Source organism: Carassius auratus, unplaced genomic scaffold (assembly GCF_003368295.1).
Source record: "Carassius auratus strain Wakin unplaced genomic scaffold, ASM336829v1 scaf_tig00000254, whole genome shotgun sequence".
Lineage (NCBI taxonomy): Eukaryota > Metazoa > Chordata > Actinopteri > Cypriniformes > Cyprinidae > Carassius > Carassius auratus.
In genome coordinates, this window is record NW_020523286.1 from 1,140,003 (window position 1) to 1,160,070 (window position 20,068).

Here is a 20,068-nt window from a genome sequence, read left to right on the forward strand (position 1 = left end):
GACCACAAATATCTTAAGCATTTGTTCTTAAGGTCTGGAGGCGTATGTTAATTTATTTTGTGTTTTAAATTAAGACGGTAGTGCACTGCTCTTGGTCTCCATCAGCCTCCATCCTCAGCTGAACCAAGCTCTGAAATCCCCCGGAGGAGCACAGGTTGTCTCCCCATCTGCGGTGTAATAAGCACTGACAACACCTCTGATGACACATACAAGTGGCCCAGTTACAGAGAGAGCGCCATCAGTCTAAATAGGGTTTTAACCATCTCAAACATAACAGAAACATTCTTATTCATGGTCTTTAACGCCATGGATTGTTCTCTTCGACCTTCATTTGTCAGTAATTTGAAAAGAGAGAACATTTTTGCAGTTCTTTAGCAGATATTCTACTTCATTTGCTCCCTCCTAGTGGTTTCCAGTGACCTCAGTAAAGGTAGCAGGAGTCTTGAAATATCTCAACAATGAGCTCAGTCCCCCATACACCCCCCTTTGAGAAGCCAGAGCTGCATGAAGTCAATCAGGCTTTCAATAAAAATAAAAAAAAGACCCTTGGCTCTGTGATCCACCCTTGTTTTTTTTTTCGCAGTAGGCTGGCGCAGTGGCTCACACTCGGCCTTTTGTGGGGAATGTGGTAATCTGTAGTCATGTTAAAGATGACTGTGATTTCTGGCCACTGCTCCGGGGGTCTTGTTGCCAGAGTCTGCTGAGCTGTGGTTTCTTTTAATGTCCTTTTAAACCATTTGAATGGTCAGTTGGCTTCGTGTGAGAGGATAATAAATGTTTCATGTCAGGGAATAGAAACAGTGCTTTGCCCTTCTCGTCCCTCTCTCTGGCCCCTCTTGGAAGCGCCTCTGGGAGGTCTGGACACGACTCAGTGCTGCCACCTGCTGGTCATTCTGCGCTCCTGCAGTGAGGGGAGCTGTGTGCAGTCCCGTGGACGGACAGCGGGTGGCAGAGTTTAAAGTGCAGCTGTGGAAAACAGGAGGGGAGCGGCAGCGGATGTGTTTGGCTAGACAAAGCCAGCCTCATTTTTTGTTCATTTTTAGTTGCCTGAATATGCACCATCCGTGTTTCTTCACCTCACTCCCACACATGGTCACAAAGCTGTTTACTCTATTAAAGAATTAAAGGCCTTCAATCCCTTTTTAATTGGCTTTTTTTCCTTCCACCCAGGGCTTTTGGCACAGGACGACTAGAACTATAAACCCAGTTGTGGCACCGACTTGTGTTTGCCAAGAGCTCAGTTTGTGACGCTGTTAACAAACAACTAATGTCTATTTATTTTAACTCCTGTTTGTTTTTCTCTTCCAGAGTAAACGGGACCATCTGTTAATGAATGTGAAATGGTACTACCGTCAGTCTGAGGTACCTGACTCTGTCTACCAGCACCTGGTGCAGGACCGCAACAATGAGAACGGTACGTGTGTGTGTGTGTGTGTGTGTGTGATGGTTGAAAACACAGAACTTCATTTGAAGGGTTCTTTTCGCCTGCCATCATTTATCTAACCACCCCTGGTTATTGGTTTGTGACGTTTCTTAGAGAATGGCATCTCAAATAAATGTGGATTTGGAAAGAAAAAAACACCCCCCTGCCCTTGTTTCCCTGGTAACGCTCCCTCAAGAGCGACAGCGGGGCCGTGAAGTGCAAATAACTTTCAGTGTAATGTGCCCTCGGAGCTCTCATTCTCCTGACTATCAGCAGCAAATCTGAGCTTGATACACACATCAGGCAGTAATAACAGGCCGGGGGGCTCTGCCCGGCTGGGGCTTTGGCACTTTGATTCACACTGCACTCTAATAAAGCATTAAGAAGCCTTGCGTTTCTGCCAGCCTGCTGGAGAGCAGCAGCCACCACCTGCTGCACCCCTGACTAGTCTGACATGGCAGCCATTGTTATTTGTGCTGATGCCATCTGAAAACTAATATTCATTTGGCTCTTTGATTGAAATATTAGCCTGAAAAAATTAGTTTAGTATTTCATTCAGCTTTTTCAGCTGCATTAATAAATTTTTTTCTTGAATCCCATTGCTTAATACTTCTCCACTCTATTATCCACAAGCCTCTGTACTGCTGCTTTCATTGTGGTATAAGTCTATTGCAGTCATATTTCATAAGCTGTGAGAGTGTCTGTGCATCTGTCTGGTTTCTTTTGTCTCTCGCCTGCGTTTATTATGTGTGCACGTTTTTATTAGCGGCAGTCTGGATGCCTCTCACGCTCTGTGTCTGCTTTCTGTCTCTTTCTCCAGACTCTGGTCGCGAGCTGGTTATTACTGATCCTGTGGTTAAGAGCAGAGAGCTCTTCATCTCAGACTATGTGGACACCTATCATGCTGCTGCCCTCAGGTAAAACACACCACATTACATTTACCTGTGCTTAGGAATGAATGAATTAACCCACAGCAGTAAAAAGTGCTTAATAAGAGAAAAACCTCTCATATCCAGTGTACCTCAATATACCCCTCTCTCTCTTGCTATATATATATATATATATATATATATATATATATATATATATATATATATATATATATATATATATATATACTGTTTATTTATTATGTATATCTATATACACAAATTTATATAAAAAATATATTCTATTTTTAAATATATACATGCTTGTTTTTGTATATATATATATATATATATATATATATATATATATATATATATAAAATTACACTTACATTACACAGAATCACACAATATACACAGTACACAATACTCATATATTATGTAAACCAAAAAAATTTTTTATGCGCTTGACAGCACAGTAGAGCAGGGGGAAAAAAGTATTATTATTTTATATATATATATAAACAGTGGTTTACTGAACAAGTTGCTCTTTCTTTAAATACATTCAGTTATAGTTCAAATTTTCTTAGTGATTAAAAAAAACTACCTCAGCTTGTGTGTAAACTATAGGGAGACCTTTTACATTATAAGGTTACAATTAGGCCTAACAGCTTGACCCAAACTTAAATAGATGAACATTTGTATGCAAACATGTATATTACACATAATGCAGTTTTTAAATTAACTTGTAATATAATTTCTAGGCTATTTGTTAAAATACATTAAATTACACACTGGCTGTCATAGTATGTTTCATAAAAAAATAATTTAAACATGCATTAAATTATTAAGACTAACAGGTTTAGTAAAATATAATGTAATTATAAACACATGCATACATATACATATATATTATTTAACAGCATTATTTAATTCTTTGTGCTTTTTTTGGATGACACACAAGTAGCTGCTTTGTTTTAAAATGATTCATTTATAATGAGCAGTTTAAACTGATTAATGGAAATGAATCCAACTTACAATTACGTTTAAAACAATTTTACCACAAGTTTAAATCAGAGTTTATTAAACATGTCTTAGGCTGGCACTCTCACACTGTTATTATTCATGGTGGCTCACTGGCGACTCGTGAAACTACTCTAATGAATACGCAAATGCATTGCGAATAAAAGCCAGCACTAGCTCCCATGATTTATAGTCATTAAAAAAAACCCTGGCAGGTACAGATGCTGTGGGATGTAAGACTGCAGTCTTTAAGAGCCGTAAACAGACATTTTGATCCTCTCAGTGGACTACAGGAGTGATCGTCTCCGTACAGACGACCATTTCACAGAGATTCTGCATGCAAAGCATTACTGAAAGCAATTACGTTCTTTTGCGATGAGGCTGAGGAAAAAGAGTACAGGCTTGCTTATTGTCAAGAAACCAGACCTTCTCAGTCTGTCTTTACCCATGTGATATATCCCCCTCTCTCTCTCTTTCTCTTCCTCCCTCTTTTCCTTTCCTCGCTCTTAACTGAAACCATCTGGAGGCAACACACTAAGCCACAGCTCTGAACCACTGATTTCAGGGCAAATTAGCTGCAACTTCTGCTACACAGAGAGCCCTTTGATTTGACTTATTACAGGGCTTTAGATAAACTCAACGAATTCCGCTAGCATGTCGCAATGCTCGCTCCAAACCTCACGTTCCTTTCATCTTATGAGCAAGGTATTGAACCGGTGCAAACACACTGATGCCTGTTATTTTGATAGCGCCTGACGTTGGAAATGTGTAGAAAGGGGGGCTTGTAAAAATATCATGATTCGTAGAGGTTTTTCGCTCTGCATTGTTTGAATTGTCACCTTTTGTTTGTCTGACAGAATGAAGGGAAAGGGCATTAACAATACAACTCTACAGGAATGCTGTGATCCTGTAACCCCCGAGATTACTCGCACTTAGAAATCTATATCAGTATCCCATGATTAAAATGATTTACACAAATACACAAAGGCCAAATAAATGCATACATGATTGGAACGGCATTCAATGTGTACATACAGTAAAATATGAATATAAATGAGTAAATAATAATGGCAAATATTCATTTTTGGGTGAACTATTCCTTTAGAAGTAAATCTGGGAATGTATTTGCACCATGACTGATTTGTTTTCTCTGTTTCTTTGCAGGGGGAAATGTAACATTTCACACTTTTCTGACATATTTGCTGCCAGGGAGTTCAAAGCACGAATCGACTCTTTCTTCTACATCTTAGGATATAACCCAGAAACCAGGTAAGCCTTTACTGACTTGAATAATCAGCCCTCCTCAGGCATGTTCTGTCTTCAGATCCTCTGTTGCAATATTTTACAAATAGCGATTTTATGATTCATATCAGGTTTCTGGATTTGCTTTATTCACTTTAAATTGTCCAGCAGTGCATGGAGGCAGTCTGAGAATAGATTAAAGTATGAAGAATACAGTCTTCTGTTTTGTAGCCTGTCTTTGACGATGGAGGTCTGCATTTGGAGTTTTATTATTCCAGCATTTCGCTGAATTTTATCACACCTTGATTTTGCATTATTTATTACACAAACAAATACATTCCTGTACAAAAGTTTGGGGTTAATGTTTTTAAAACTAGTCTCTTATGCTCGCATGATATTAATATTTTTATGCAAGCTTTCTCAAGAGTTTTGAAAAAGAAAGTTCAAAAGAGCTGCATTTATTACATATTAAATTTTGTATTTGTATTATTGTTACTGTAAGCAACATTTGAATGGTAGTATTGAATATTTGAGCATACTATTATATATAACATTCTTTCATATTTGACCATAAAATGTAATGCTTCTTGAAATCTGATTGTAAGCTTGCTTGCTATAGGAAGAAATGTGCCGTTACATTTTTTATGTATATATGTCTCTTCAAGTTCTTTTCTCACAGTTACATGTTATAATAAATTAAAATAACAGTCCATGACAGAAAATTGATGATGTAGGACGTTTTAACTGCATGACCAAGCCTGACATACTAGTCACACTGCTGTAACATTAATAATTTAACATAAGACACCTCTCAAAGTTTATTACCTACTGTAGCGATCATCCAGGTTTTGCTCAAATATCCATTAAATATTTTACAGCCCTGTCTCGTTTGTGCACTTATATTACAGTACTAAGAACAAGGATTTGCTTCAAAATGCCTGTAATAACTACTCTTCTTGTAGTTAATAGGCTACGTTTTAAATAAAGCCAGGCTATTTAGACATACACAGATTTGAAAGCGACGTAACTTATTTTTTCTGAGATGTATTAAACATACAAAGAAAGATATTTAAACATTCCGGATTACTCTGATTTAGATTTAGGAAGAAAAAAAAGATCTAAATGAAAACAGGTAAATTTACTAATTAAGTAATTTACTCCTCTTCATTTAGGCTTCTACAATTTTTTTATTATATACCTAACAATGTGTCCCTCAGTTTTTTTTATATATAGTGATTACCATTCTTTTATTTGCAAATTATGCATTTTGTAAATATATTTAAATGTACACTAACCAACCAAAATAACAAAAATAAAATCAGTTCCACGCTTTGACATCTCTATTACATGTCCAAGCATATTGGGAATGAATAGAGTTCACGCCCCCATTCCTTTGTGTATTACAATCATAGCCTGGATGCTTGTGTCAGGGGAAAAAAGCAGGATTACAGTAGGACCATTACCATAGTCATGTGATGCTCCAGTAATGGGGTGCATTAGGAGCCTGGGGAGAGGAGAGGGGACGTCTGAGGGGTGAAAAGATGCTGCTGCTGATAAACAGAGGAGGAATGCTGTCGAGTCGCTGGACGGGAGCCCCCTTCACGGGTCCCCCACTCAATCACAGACACCTCTCGACTCCCTCCTCCTGCTTGTTTGGTATGCTGCAGCTGTGTGTGTGAGCAGGAGAGATGGGCTGTGATTTCTCTGCGTGCGCGCGTGTGTGTGTATGAGGTCGCGGCACATGCTCAGTGCTGTCTGTCGGTCACGGCACAAGCTCAGTGTAAAAGCTGACTGAATGCGTGAGCCTCCATTTTGAGTACCTACACAAATAGGTGCGAGGGGACACTATTCCTCACTCTGTCAAATAAAACCGTAGCTCTGGCTCCGACATGGACGACCTGTTCAGTCCGCGCAGGTACGTTAGCATGCTCGTCTTCACCTGTTAATCGTTCGGCGCGCGTCACACTGTGCGTTCCACTCGCGCGCCTCTTGCAATATTATATAAGTTACGTGTTTGTCTTGAAGAAGCAGCTGTTTAAATCGCGTTGACAGCGCTGTCCGGTTGTTTATATGTTGCTGTCATTAGCATTAGCCTTCTGTGCTAACGTCAACGCAGGGTGCTTCATATAAGTGTTTGTGTTTGCACGCATGCCGGCGCGAATTGTCTGGAATAAGCGACTTGACAGAATTAATATAATAGAGAGACGGTCGTATTATGACTTAGCAGTACGCTATATTGTGTTTACAGTAAGAGTGACGTGGCTTTGGGTGCTTTTGCTCACTTTAAGATGTTTAATGAAAGCATCTGCTGCTTGAAGGGTTTAGTAGGTGAGTAAATAAAGTTGTGATACTCGCTGTATTTATTTCAGTGAGTTATATGCGTTTCGGAGTCAAGCGGTGATTGGAGGATATTGATGGAGGGGGCGTGGTCGGGCTTGATTGCCGTGCGCGTGGTCAATTCAAAATATGCAGGATGTTGTGCATGTGTTGGCAGCCTTCACGTGCTAGGTACTGTTGCAATTAAATGACCTGTAGTTTGTTAATTGTATTTAAGTTTTTTTCTTTTTAATTTCTAAAAAATTGTGTATTTCGTTAAATATGTGTAAACTGTTTGTTTTATCTGTGATGAATCTGCAGTTTGAAAAAAAAAAAAGAACCATTTTCTGTAATGAAAATCACAAAAAGTAAACATTTAAAATGTTATTATTGGTGGTGTGAGTTTTGTAAGCATGGAGACACACACAGATACCATTATATGTGATCTTAGAGTTTTGAAAGCATATGCCCCATGAATATCATACTGGTATTTTTCATTTGCCTGTCCAGTGCAATTTTCTGACCTTTTGTTTCAAAGGATGTCAAGCCAGGAAACGTCCCAGCATAAGTGTTCACACATGTTGAGTCACTCGTATTAAGATTAATGTTTGAGTTTGTCGCTTCAGATGAGCTTTTCACTTCTTCTCATCTGGCTATAGAGTTTTTAGTTCTTCAACAAAATGCCCACTGAATGAATTTTTTTTTTTTTTACTCCAAAATCGTTTGTTACATAGTTTATTAGTTCATAGTCAATGTCAGGCTTGTCTGTGAGTCTTAGTTACACCAGTGAAATGAGTAAAAAATTATTATTCTGTATTGTTAGGTTTATTAATGAAAGTTAATATTAGCCTGTGCTAATAATATCAACCTAATAAGAAATTACATGGATTGTGTGTCTGTGTAAAGAATTAAAAGTAGACTGTTCAGTTTTATCAATGTATTCAATTACATAAATTTGAAGTATTCAAAGTGTTCCTGTGTCCCAAACAATAGAGCATAAAATGAAAGCATCTGCTAAATGCATAAACGTTAATATAAATGTAAAATAAATCCTATTATTTTTAATGTACAGTAAGAAACTTGTTGCATATTTAATTCTTGATTCATTTTAAAGTATTATTGTTAATACATTATTTACATGTAGAAGTATATTAGGTTTACAGTAGGTTTCACCTCTCAATATGCCATTTTTGTAACTTCTATTCTTGTAACACACTTTAATGATTCTAGCGAAAACAATAGGATTTAGTTTTTCTCCAGATTGCTCTGTATGCGATCTTACTGTGGCAGCCTTCAGATCCTTCTCTATGGCTCTTGTGTGCTTTGCTGCCTAATTCACATCCTCCAAAAATGCAGAGGCTGCAGAATGTTTAGGAACCCAGCCGAGTGATTTTGTTTAATTTTTTTCCCCCTCCGCTATCGCCGTCATCTCGCAGCAGATTCAGTTTCAGACAAGAGTGCCATAATGCTTGCCTGGCGACTTATTTCATGTGGATTTGTCTTTTGTTCTAGGAGTCACGAGCCTCAGAATCAGACTCTTAAAACTTTAAACAGCTCAATGCTGAAAAGCTTTTAATGCAGTCCCGTCTGCTGCTTCTTCATCTGTCTGCCATATTTGTTTCAGTGTGGAATTTCCTCCATTGACAGAGCTCGTGTTTTTAGTGGACCGTGCTTGAGGGAGAGAGAGAGAGAGGGTTGTTTATGAAATGTACCCAGATGAAGGAGGATATGATTTGAGGCCTTAACCTCTCCTCACTTTGCAGCCAGGTTCGGGCAGCCAGCCCGGCGGTGGAGGGAGAGCTACTCTGGACGCAAATCATAGTGACAGTTTCTGGGCCCCGCTCTGTGCCTGGCTATATGAAAATCAGTGCTGTTGCTGTGGCAACGGAGCGGGGAAGGCTTTTCAAAAGGAACATCTTGTCATTTTCTTTAATCCACTGCAGCTGGAGATCGGAGCACTATTATTAAATTGTAGCTGCCATGGTTACTGCCACGGGTTTGGAACCGCAGCCATTTCAGGGCTCCTCTCCCCCTGCTTATCATCTGGACTTTTGGGGGCTTTTGTAGCGCACCTCCACAAAAACAAAAAGACTGTGACTGCGCTGTTCACCACCTTTTGTGCCTTTGTTCGGTCTATAGGTTTAAATCAACACCATTTCCTCTATTGTGCATTAATGTGAATCATGCATTCATGTGATTTGTATTGTATTGCTAAAGCCATATAATACCCCAAAAGCACCGTCAGGGCGTTGAAAATGTTTTAGAGAGCTAAAAATCTGTAAATAAAGCTGCTAAAAGGTTGTTATAGCCTGAAGCTTAACAAACTGGGCTTTTAATGCTAATGCAATATGATTCTCAAGTAACTAAAGATGTCAATCTTTAAAATACCGAAACTGCCGCATTCAACGGACAAGAATCCATGAAAATGAAATGCATTATTTTACCATTTGTCAAGGCTGCATGGTAAATTAAACCCATTTAAAAATCATTATAAAGCATACGCTGTTGTGAATTCGCAAAGGCGAATTTCAATATGCTAACTGTTCATCGCAATTTCAAAATAAAAGCTTTTTTATGTCTACACATTCATGAAATGACAATGCTGTCTTAAAGAAAAGACCAAATATTAAAGATTAAGTGGGCATTTTAATTAAATGTTTAGTCAATATTAAAAAAGGATTAGATTGCCCAGTAATGTGTAAAGCAATCATCAGGACATTGCAGTCATTTGTTATAATACGTAATGTACATCAGCTCTGTTGTTTATTATACATTATACATTATGCATTTTAAGTTTTGTTCAATAAAACTGTGATTATATGCTTTTGATACTTTATTTATTATTATTATTGCCTCATTGCTATTAAATATGTATTTTAAGTCATTTTAAAGTCATGACATTTCGTAACAAATGTATTTTCTGTTTTTTTTCTCTCTCTTTTTTTCCTCAGACGATTAAACAGTACACAAGGGGAGATTCGAGTCGGTCCCAGTCACCAGGTATGTCTCTTTACAAATGCTTAGCATGTTATCTGAAACCTTGTCTTCCCTGGCATTGCTTATTAAAAGCTTGTGGTGTGGATTGAACGGTGATATCTGAAGCTCATGTTAAGCAGTGGCTTGACTGACAAGCGCAAGGACTGCTTAGATATTACCACTGGTCCTCTGTCACCTGCATGCTTAACTCAAACATGTCCTCATCGTGCATTCAAGAAGATGGTTGATGGATTTTTCATGCAGTGCAGCGTCCATATGGAATAGTGTGTTTGGAAATTGGCTGCTCGGAAGGTGTGGGATTTATTAGATGCATTCAGCAGTGTTTTATGAGAATTAGGAACGGTCACAGTGGTCTGAAATTGAAAAGCCAAAAGGAAGATCGCTAAAGAAGATGGCACACGATGAAAAAGACCCAGCACCACTAGCAATTAACATCAGATGTCTTATAGTGTATATCATCCCAGAGATCCAGTCGAGTTATCATACGGATTGAAATCAGCGGTAGGACCTCTGCCCAGGGTTACTTCAAATGACTTTAGATGAAGTTTGCGGTAATAAAGCTCTGCAGGGCCGGCCATTACAGGCCAGCGCACCGTGGATATTGATCCAGCGCCGAACGGATCTGTAAGACATTAGAACTGAATGTTAGTTATATGTTAGGAAATGACTTGAGCTTTACTCTTAGGATTTATTTGAGCACATTATTATTATTATTTTTTATTTTACTCTGGAAATATTTTATTGAAGTTTGGTCTAGGGTTTCGGAACACAGTGTACAAGAAACATGGCTGAAAGCATACTAATGCTATTCTAAGCTGTTCATTGTGTCTATTAGGATCACTTATGTAATGTGTATGTGTGAAAAAATACACACATATATATATAGGTTTGGGGTCTGTAAGATAAATGTAATAAATGAATACTTTTCTTCAGTAAGGACACATTAAATTGATCAAAAGTGATCGTAAAGACACTTACAAATCGTTTTGATTTCATCAAAGAATAAAATAAAAAAAATACATGGTGTCCAGAAAAATGTTAAACCAAACATTCTTAAACATTGATTTTTTTTTTGTACAATCAGCATATTATAATGATATCTGAACGATAATGTTTCACTTAGAGACTGCAGTATTGGCTGTGAAAGCTTCAGTTTTGCCAGCACTGGAATCAAAACTTATTTTAAAATAAGTAAAAAAATCTTACTGACCCCAAACAAAAGAGTTTTGTGTGTTTTTTAGTTATGCTTTGTCATATTTGGGTATTAAGCTTCTCATGATCTCCTGGTAACAAACTAAAAACACCTGGCATATGGCAGTGGCCTGGTAACTGCCGACATTGCTTTACATCAGCATTACCTAGAAAGGTTTAAATATAATATTTCTACAAACAAAGGGAAGCTGAATAATGTTTAGTTGCCTCCTTGATTAAAGAGATGTCTTTTAATCATCCGTGATTGTTCACACCCCTCTGTCGGATCAGTGCATGTGGAGATTAAATGAATTTGAAAATTGATATTTAGCACTCATCACTAGTGCTATTTGTGTTGTGACCGCAGCTGTCTGTCCCCTCTGCTCTTTGCCAAATTAGGCCAAGCTGCCAGAGCTCCAGCCCTTCCCCTCTCCTGGAGGTCAGACCGTAACCGAGAATGAGGAGCTGGTCTGGATGCCTGGGGTCAATGACTGTGACCTGCTCATGTACCTGCGGGCAGCCAGGTAAGCCCCACGTCAGTCATGTTGTACAATGTCATTGTCAGCTTCAGCTTCAACTTCATCAATGTTCCTTCTCTGTGGTTGGCAGGAGCATGGCAGCGTTTGCTGGGATGTGTGACGGGGGGTCAACAGAGGACGGCTGCCTCGCAGCCTCACGAGACGACACTACACTAAATGCATTAAACACTGTAAGTTGACAGAATAACTGACCTTTAAATTTACACATGCTGTTTTTACTAATACTAAAATTAGATTTGCCGAACATAAAACTGAGAATGGAAAATTATTTTATTATAATATTATGATTACTTTTAGTCATTTAGCAGACGCTTTTTTCCAAAGCGACTTACAAATGAGGACAATGGAAGCAATCAAAAACAACAAAAGAGCAGTGATATACCATAAGTGCTTTAAGTGCTATAACAAGTCTCAGTTAGCTTAAACGCAATACATGTAGCAAGGGCTTTTAAATAATATAAATAAAAAGAAAACAGCTAGTGTTAGAGGTCTTTTTTTCTTTTTTTTTTCTTTTGTTAATTGTATAATACATGAAAACAGAGAGAATACAAAAAGATTAGAAAGCTAGTTAGATTTGTATTTATTTTTTTAAGAAAAGAATTAGAATAGTGAGTTTTTATTGTAATGTCTTATTTTCTGTATTCTTATTAGTATATTTTTATTAGTTGTTAGGGCTGTGGTTTCGCTTCCCGTTTAAATCTTCCGATAAAACAGTGTTGACCTATTTAGTTGTGTTTTCATTATTATCTGGGCACTTTCTAAGAACCAAACATAAGATGCATATAATCAGCAGTGTAGATTCATCAGAATGCTGATTTGTCAGACTCATTAGTATCAAATGACTTGTTATTCTCCTCGCAAATTTTTTTTTTGCTTTTTCAGACAGTGATCTGATCTACCACTTTAAAAATGGTGATTCAGTCCGAGTGCATTTTTGTTATGCTATTACCAGTATTTATTGTCATTTTACTGTAGAGCTATTTAGTAGAAACACAAAGAGGAATTAGGCCAGTCACATTACTCACGGTTGAGAAAACCATAAAATGTCATAATGTCTCAACCATAAAGAGGTCCAGGCAGTGGAGTGGTTTAACGGAGAAGACCACAGGTTTCAGGAAGAGCTATTTTCTATATAACTAATCATTCAGGCTCAGGGGGAAATAGTTTAAACAGAACCCTGCAGCTAAAAGAGATTATTACATAGGTTTTGTGGCTCGATTTACTTCCCATTTTTATTAATTGTGTGGTCTATGGTTGTGACGTGTTATCATGACTTTTAAAGTCATGTAAATGGCACATATAAATCAGTCTGTATATGCTGCGTGTAAGTTTCCTGTACTTGCTCAGTACAGCAGCTTAAACCCAATTTGTCTTGGCCAATTAAGCACCCAACACCAAAGAGACACAGTGAAGTAAGATGTCCCTAGCAGGATTCATGCCTAATTGTCAAAAGATGGGGAAAAATAAATCCCTCAGCGTTTTCACTTACATTTGTTCACCTCCTCAGTGGTGCACCACAGGCTGCCGCTCTCTGAACACAGCCTCGCCTCGGGAAAGACACAGGCACCAGGGGCCATCAAAACACGCTGGTAAATTGGCGTTGAAGAGCTCCTCAGTGATGTCTGCGATTGTTAGATGTCTGAACAAGAGGGGTGTAATTCATGGCTTCATTAATGCGCAGTGGCTCCTGACAGCTGAGCTGTTCACAAAACCGAATTTATCAGCCCCCACTGGTCAAGTTACCCGGTCAAGTACAGAACGCACAGCCTGATATGCTAATGCCGCCCATGTCGGACAACCTGTGAGCCATTATCAAACCAGTTCCTCTCCTTGTCTTTGCTAGCCTTTAAAAAAAAGCATTCGACAAATGAACCTGAAATGCAATAAACATGACATTTCCATTTGGACAGAAGTGGATAAGCTGAGAATTAATGTGAGCTGAGGTTCGCGGTTTCCTGACCTTTTTCCACTCATCTGCAATTCCAATGTGCTTTCTGCGTGAAACGCCTCGTGCCTCAGTCTGGTACCTGCTTGCCTTTGACAAGCTGCTTTGTTGTAGCCTTATTAGTAATGATGCCAATGTCTCCGGTGGAGGTGCGGGAAAAAGGATTTTTCCCTTCAACCAGATATTGTTCTGTGCGCGACCATTTTTGTAAACAGACCTGATGTGGGAAGCTTTAAGTCTTTAAATAGTGACTGACATCAGTTTGCGACAAAACGCTCCATTGTTAACGGCTAGTATAATAAGGAGCTTGTCTGGATGCTTGAGTCATATTGCAGTGTTTTTCGGCATCACCCTTGAGGCTTGCGTGCCTGCTTTTTTTGGCAGTGTATTTTAGATTGAGTTCACACTCATCTGCCTGCTCAATACTTAATGGCTTTCAGATTTCCAGTCCAGCTGTCCAAACTCACCCTATCTGACACGTTTATAGGGAGCCAATCACTGTTACCGTGTTCAGGCTGTCCTTACACTGGGAAAATTAGTCGATAGCAATCTGATATGATGGTATCCTCACATTGTAACAATCAAAAGCAGCAACTAGTTAAAAGTAGCCACATCTATTAACTGAACTGTTTTGCATTAGTTGCTTTCAATGTAGTTTCATACTTCCAGCATCGATTATCCAGTATTTGTGTCTTTTTACAATGTAGCATTCCTGTTTTTCATGGCCCAGTTTTAATAATAGTTAATTGCATGCTGCTGTTTGGAATAAAATTAGGATTATAATTTTTTTTAGTACTGATATTTAGTATGTTGTCTAGTTTCCTTGTATTCAGTTTTTTTTTTTCTCAAGTTACTGTTAAATTAGGGTATTTTATAGTTTTATTAGATTTTAGTATCTTTGATTTTTGTATATTTTTTAGTTGCATTTCATGTTTTTTACTTTAGAGTTAAATGTTTTCTCTATTTTTATTTAGTGTGTCTGACTCATGTTTGGGTTGACTTGGGATGGTTTCTGGTTTTATTAGGGCCCGAGCACCAATGGTGTGTTCAAAAACTCACAAAACTTTGCACATGGCAAAAATGTACGTCTGATACATATCTGAGTGCAACTCAAGCTACATTTCATATACATGTATCAAAATCTGAAACCCAACAAAAGTATTTTAGTGTGAAGTTAGGGTTAAATTATTGTTAATTTGCTGTATTTAGTGTTTTCAAACACAGTTACAATTAGGTGTTCTGTAGTTTTATAAAATTTTTGCTTGTATTTTTATTTATAATTTTTTTTAACTAATGTTTGGGGTAAATTAGGCAAGGCAAGCACATTTTATACATATTGGTAATTCAAAGTGCTTTACATAAAATACAAAAATAAAAATTCACAATAATACCAAGGATTTACATTTTTAAAATTTGTTTAAAATGAGTTAAGAATGAAACATGAGGATACATAAAATTCAGTTCATTCAGACATAGCTCAAAATTTATTTTTATTTTTATTAGTTATGTATTTTCAACTCAAGGTTAAATTAAGTTAATACATTTTTTGGTGGTTTGTTACTCTTTTGTATTTTTGCCTTTTAGTAAGTTAGGGTTAAATTGGTCTATTTACTAGTATTTATTTTTGTCACATTATGGTTAAATTAGGGTGTGTTCTGGGTTTATTTGTTTTGTTTCTTGTGGTTTTAACTCCAATTTTATTAACATTTGCTAATAAAACATTTAGTAAATATTATTGTAAGTTTTTATACTCTTGCCTTAAATATTTTCACATGATTTATTCAAATAATTATATTGTTGAATAGTTACATATTTAAACAGTCAGTGGTAGTATAGCTGACTACATTTTCAAATAAAAAAGTAATTTTACAAGTAAATCATATATTAACAAACTACAGTAAATGTACATTTTCAAAACAACTATCATTAATGTGAATTTGTGCTCTGTCGTCTTTCATACAGCTCCACGAGAGCAGCTATGATGCAGGAAAAGCCCTGCAGCGGCTGGTGAAGAAACCAGTACCCAAGCTGATTGAAAAGTGCTGGTCAGAGGATGAAGTGGTGAGTGAACAAGATAACTTTCTTCATTATGTGGCGAGAGAAGGCCGGATTTCTCTGCATTACTGGCTTTGTGTCGTCCGCTTAAAAGCGCTCAGGATTCCAACTCCTCCAGCAGAACAGGGCAGCTGCATCCTGTTTATGGCCTGTGGAATAAATCTTCCCAGTGAGGGAGAAGCAAAGGAGGGGGAAAGAAAGTCTTGGTCAGCTTGTGTTAGACACTTCAATTCTATCCAAGTACCTGAAAGCTTTTTGTGCTTCAGTCGTTAAAATCAGGAAAACAAATATAGAAAGAGATCAGCGGTGTCTATAACAACCTGGAATGCGATTATGCATTTACCTTTTAACCACAGAATTGTAGAAAAGCCCAGGACAAACCATTTATTTATATATGAAAGACCTTATATTCACGGTTCGCACCCAGTGCTGAAGTCTCACCATCGTGAACAAGTGACCTTGATTTCTAAATATAAATATTCAAGAAGTGTCCTAAATGTTTACTACCTCGTATCCATCCCAAGAGGCTTTAATATGCTACCATTTTTAACCAGTAAAATCAATCCCCATCTTTGTGAATTTATATATATATATATATATATATATATATATATATATATATATATATATATATATATATATATAAAATATGTACATTTGCACATAATCACTAAAAGCTACAAGACAGCATTTTTAAATGGGGCTTGTGTTAATAATGCCAGCAAGCCCATTATAAAAGATCAATTAGCCTGTGGATATTGATTTGCATCGGCATGTTTAACCGAGTGTGGGCTTGTTATTTTAATGTACACGGGAGAAACTTGTGTGAAGCGATCTGTATAACTGTCTGTCTGAGATGAATAATAGAGATGCTGAATAAATACTGCATGAGCGCAGGCCTCGATTACACCACCGTTGGTATTTTTCTGGGGTTTTGTGCACGCACCCCGCAGGAGGCTGTTTGGGGCATGCAAGCCGCCCCCTCCTCCCCATCTGTAACCCAGCCAGGCCACCGCTGCACTGTCAAGGACACCGCTCCCCCGATCTGATTTCAAGTTGTGCTTTTGCAGCCCTGCAGCCTTGAGGGACAGGTGTAAATGTACCCCTGACCTTGGACGCTCTCTCCAGGCCCGCTGCTCCTCATTTATTTATCATCCCTCGCTTTCCCTCTCTCTTTCCGCCTGCAGGTCCACAGGCTCATTATTCCTGCTCTTTTTCCATCGCTCCTTTTTGAAATGTGAATAAAAGTGACAGTGACTGTCTCAGAAATGACAGAATCATCCCTTCTTCAGGGTCACTTGTCACCCGTCTCCCTCAGCCGCTCGACACGGCCCTCGGAGCCTCTCTTCCCTTCGACTAGCCTGCAGTGCCTTCAGCAGCAGGAAGAAAGAGCGGCCCTTTTTATTTCTTTTCCTGTGCCACAGTTTATCTGGAGAATTCTTTTAGATCCCGCAGTAATGCTCTAAAATGGCATGTCATATGGAACACCCTTTAATCTTGTAAGCCATTTTAGTAATGCAGTGTAAGAAATATTAGTCCGCTGTGAGGGTTTTTATATATATATATATATATATATATATATATATTTCCCTTCGGGTTAGGCTTAACAACTCAAATACACCGAGTAACAGCAGTGGTCGATCATGAAAACACTAATTTCATGAAAACACATTTTTCAATTGAACACAGATCTAAATGCAATAAAAACTGTATGCAGACATACCAAGAGCCTCATTATTTGTGTATTCCAATAGGAAAGCTATTTCAAATTATATTATTTTACAATATTTCTGTTTTTACTGTGCAAAAGAGGCTTTCAAAAAAACGTATAAAAATATATAAAAAATAGTGCTGTCGAACAATTAATCGCATCCAAAATAAGTTTTTGTTGCGTAATATGTGCTTGTTCTGTGTATATTTATTATGTGGGTATATATAAATATAGACACATACAGTATATTTTGAAAATATTTACATTTCTATATTTCTATAATTTATATTGTAAATAAATATATTTAATATATAAACAGCATGTTTTTCTGAAATATATACATGTATGTGTATTTATATCTACATATTAAATATACACAGCCCACACACATACTTTTATTTTGGATGCGATTAATCACAATTAATTATTTGACAGCTAAACTTTTGGAAGGTATTGTAGTAAATTACCCAACAAATAGTGGGTAGATCTAAAAATTGCAATCTGCTAATTTATTTATCCTCATGTCATTTAAAAAATCAATTGAAAGTCATATTTAGAAGAACATGCAGGTGAGTGAATTATTTTAATTTTGGGGTGAACTATCCTTTTAAGAAAGGCTGTGCTCAAATGTGCCTGTGTTGGCCAAAAATTCAGCTCATTTGGGTTTTGAAACGGAGCACAGAGTGTTGTTTCAGGGTGTCTGATATATGACCACAGTGAGGGCTGCGATCTGCTCCTCTGTCCTGCTGCATATTATCTTGGGCTTGTCACGGGTTGTTGAATGACAGCGTGAGGCTCCAGATTGTTGAAGTCCTGTGCGTGGCAGTGGGGAACCTGGCAAGGCTGCAGCCCCCCAGTGGCGAACGATGAAGCCTGCACATTTTTTCCAATCAAACACCTCCCTCCTTGATATTAATGTAACATACTGGGTAGAATGTTTCAAAACCTTCCTCGGTACACCAGACTTTGACATTTTCCTTTGGACCATGAAACTGACCACCCTCTTAAAAGGTTACATGGTTGTTTAGCTCCGAGGTTTTCAACTGGTTTGCAAGTGGAGACCCAACACAGTGCAGAAAGTATTATACAAAAATGTTGTTAATCTAGATTTGAAATATACAAATTTTATTTTAATGTTGAATAAAATAGTATAGATATATTAAATGGTATAATAAATTACATCGTCTTTTTTAGTAATTGTGAGAAATTATTATAATAAAGTACTATCTGTATAACTATGAATGTGCACTGATTGATATACAGTAACCTCTAAATTCAAACACACATATATACTAAAAAAGACACTAGTTTATTATACCATTTAATATATCTAGACTGTTTTATTCAACCTTAAATGAACATTAGTATATTTCAAATATAGATTAACAACATTTTTGTATGCTGTCAAATGATTAAGGGCATGTTTACATATACATTATGTTTACATAATATATGTGTACTGTGTATTTTTATATATATATATATATATATATATATATATATATATATATATATATATATATATATATATATATATATAATGTGTGTGTGTGTGTGTATATATATATTCTGTCTCACTGTACTATTTTAGTTATGTGTGAAGTGGAATCAGTTGTGCTCAGATTTAAATGAGCGTTGCACAGACAGGAAGGGTGTGTTGGAGTATTTCCTGTCACCTTTGGTTTTACCCAGTACACACGAAAAGCTGCGGTTTAGCTGAATCTATGCATATTTATAGACTCAAGCAAACACTTAAGCGGCGGCAGTGACGGCCTGAGTTAGAAGCATTTCCAAGCATCTGCTAATATTAATAGTACTAATACAACGTCTGGGCCTTTGATAGTTTTCCCTCACACGTCTCTTCTTTTCTGTTGTGGTTTTGATGTCATGTAAGGTTGAAATGGACAGGATGTGGGTTGGCTCTCATCGCTCTGTGGTCGATTTGTGTGTGAAAGTGCCATCATCATTGCCGTCACGTCGAATCATATTTGTGTGAAATATGCAACTGTAATAGTATACTCACTCGTTCGCCTTTGCCCATAGCAGCCTCAGTTAAAGGCCAAGCACACTGATTTCATAAGACCCCCCCTGTGTTTGTGCCATTGAGTTAAATGTTAGACATTATTTGAAGACTGCCAGACACGTGTGTGTGTGTGTGTGTGTGTGTGTGTGTGTGTGTGTTTGTGTTGGACACACGTAGTGTGTTTTGTGCAGAGTGGTCTGACACCATCTGTTTGTACATGCTCGAATGATCTTAACCAGTTTTACAGCTTTTAACAATTATGATTTAGACAGGAAGCGTGCACGCATCACAATAGCCTTTTCAGCTGTATTCCCTTCTCCCCGCTCTCTTTTACAATAGAGCACTGTCGAGCAGAGAGAGAGAGAGAGGGGCAAAAAGCAGAGCCAGCGAACTGGAACAATTTTTGACAGAAAGAAGCCTGTTGTTTCGACAGAGCGGGCGGCTGGTGACTCTGTAGCGCTCGCCTCCCCCTCTCACCCCTCCTCCACTCACCCCTTGTTCTCCGGCCCCTCCCTTCATCTGCCCTGTTGCCTAGCAACGGCGGGCCAGAGCAATCGTAGCAGAGGCAGAGCAATTCAGGGAGCAGATTGGTGGATGATTTATTAGTTGCGCTCCGAGTGCAGCGAGCCCAGGCAGCTGAAATGGAGCCTTAAAGTGGAGCCGACACGCAGCAAGACAGCCGCGCACATAGCTGCCTGCCTGCAGTGCACTGTAAATATTACATTAGTGGAAAC

The 20,068-nt window shown here is 37.8% G+C and overlaps 1 protein-coding gene across 6 annotated transcripts in view; it reads left to right on the top strand.

Moving 5' to 3' along the window:
- Positions 1 to 20,068, top strand: part of LOC113068892 (arginine-glutamic acid dipeptide repeats protein-like) — a 145,758-nt gene that overhangs the window by 102,845 nt on the left and 22,845 nt on the right. For 4 of the 6 annotated variants that reach the window (XM_026241805.1, XM_026241806.1, XM_026241807.1 and 1 more), the window contains 7 exons: positions 1,309 to 1,414; positions 2,244 to 2,340; positions 4,480 to 4,584; positions 9,825 to 9,873; positions 11,461 to 11,585; positions 11,671 to 11,770; positions 15,508 to 15,606. In XM_026241805.1, the coding sequence (XP_026097590.1) occupies positions 1,309 to 1,414; positions 2,244 to 2,340; positions 4,480 to 4,584; positions 9,825 to 9,873; positions 11,461 to 11,585; positions 11,671 to 11,770; positions 15,508 to 15,606 (681 nt within the window). Of the gene's footprint in view, positions 1 to 1,308; positions 1,415 to 2,243; positions 2,341 to 4,479; positions 4,585 to 6,267; positions 6,473 to 9,824; positions 9,874 to 11,460; positions 11,586 to 11,670; positions 11,771 to 15,507; positions 15,607 to 20,068 lie in introns of those variants that run through there. The other 2 variants (XM_026241809.1, XM_026241808.1) reach the window with 2 other exon arrangements.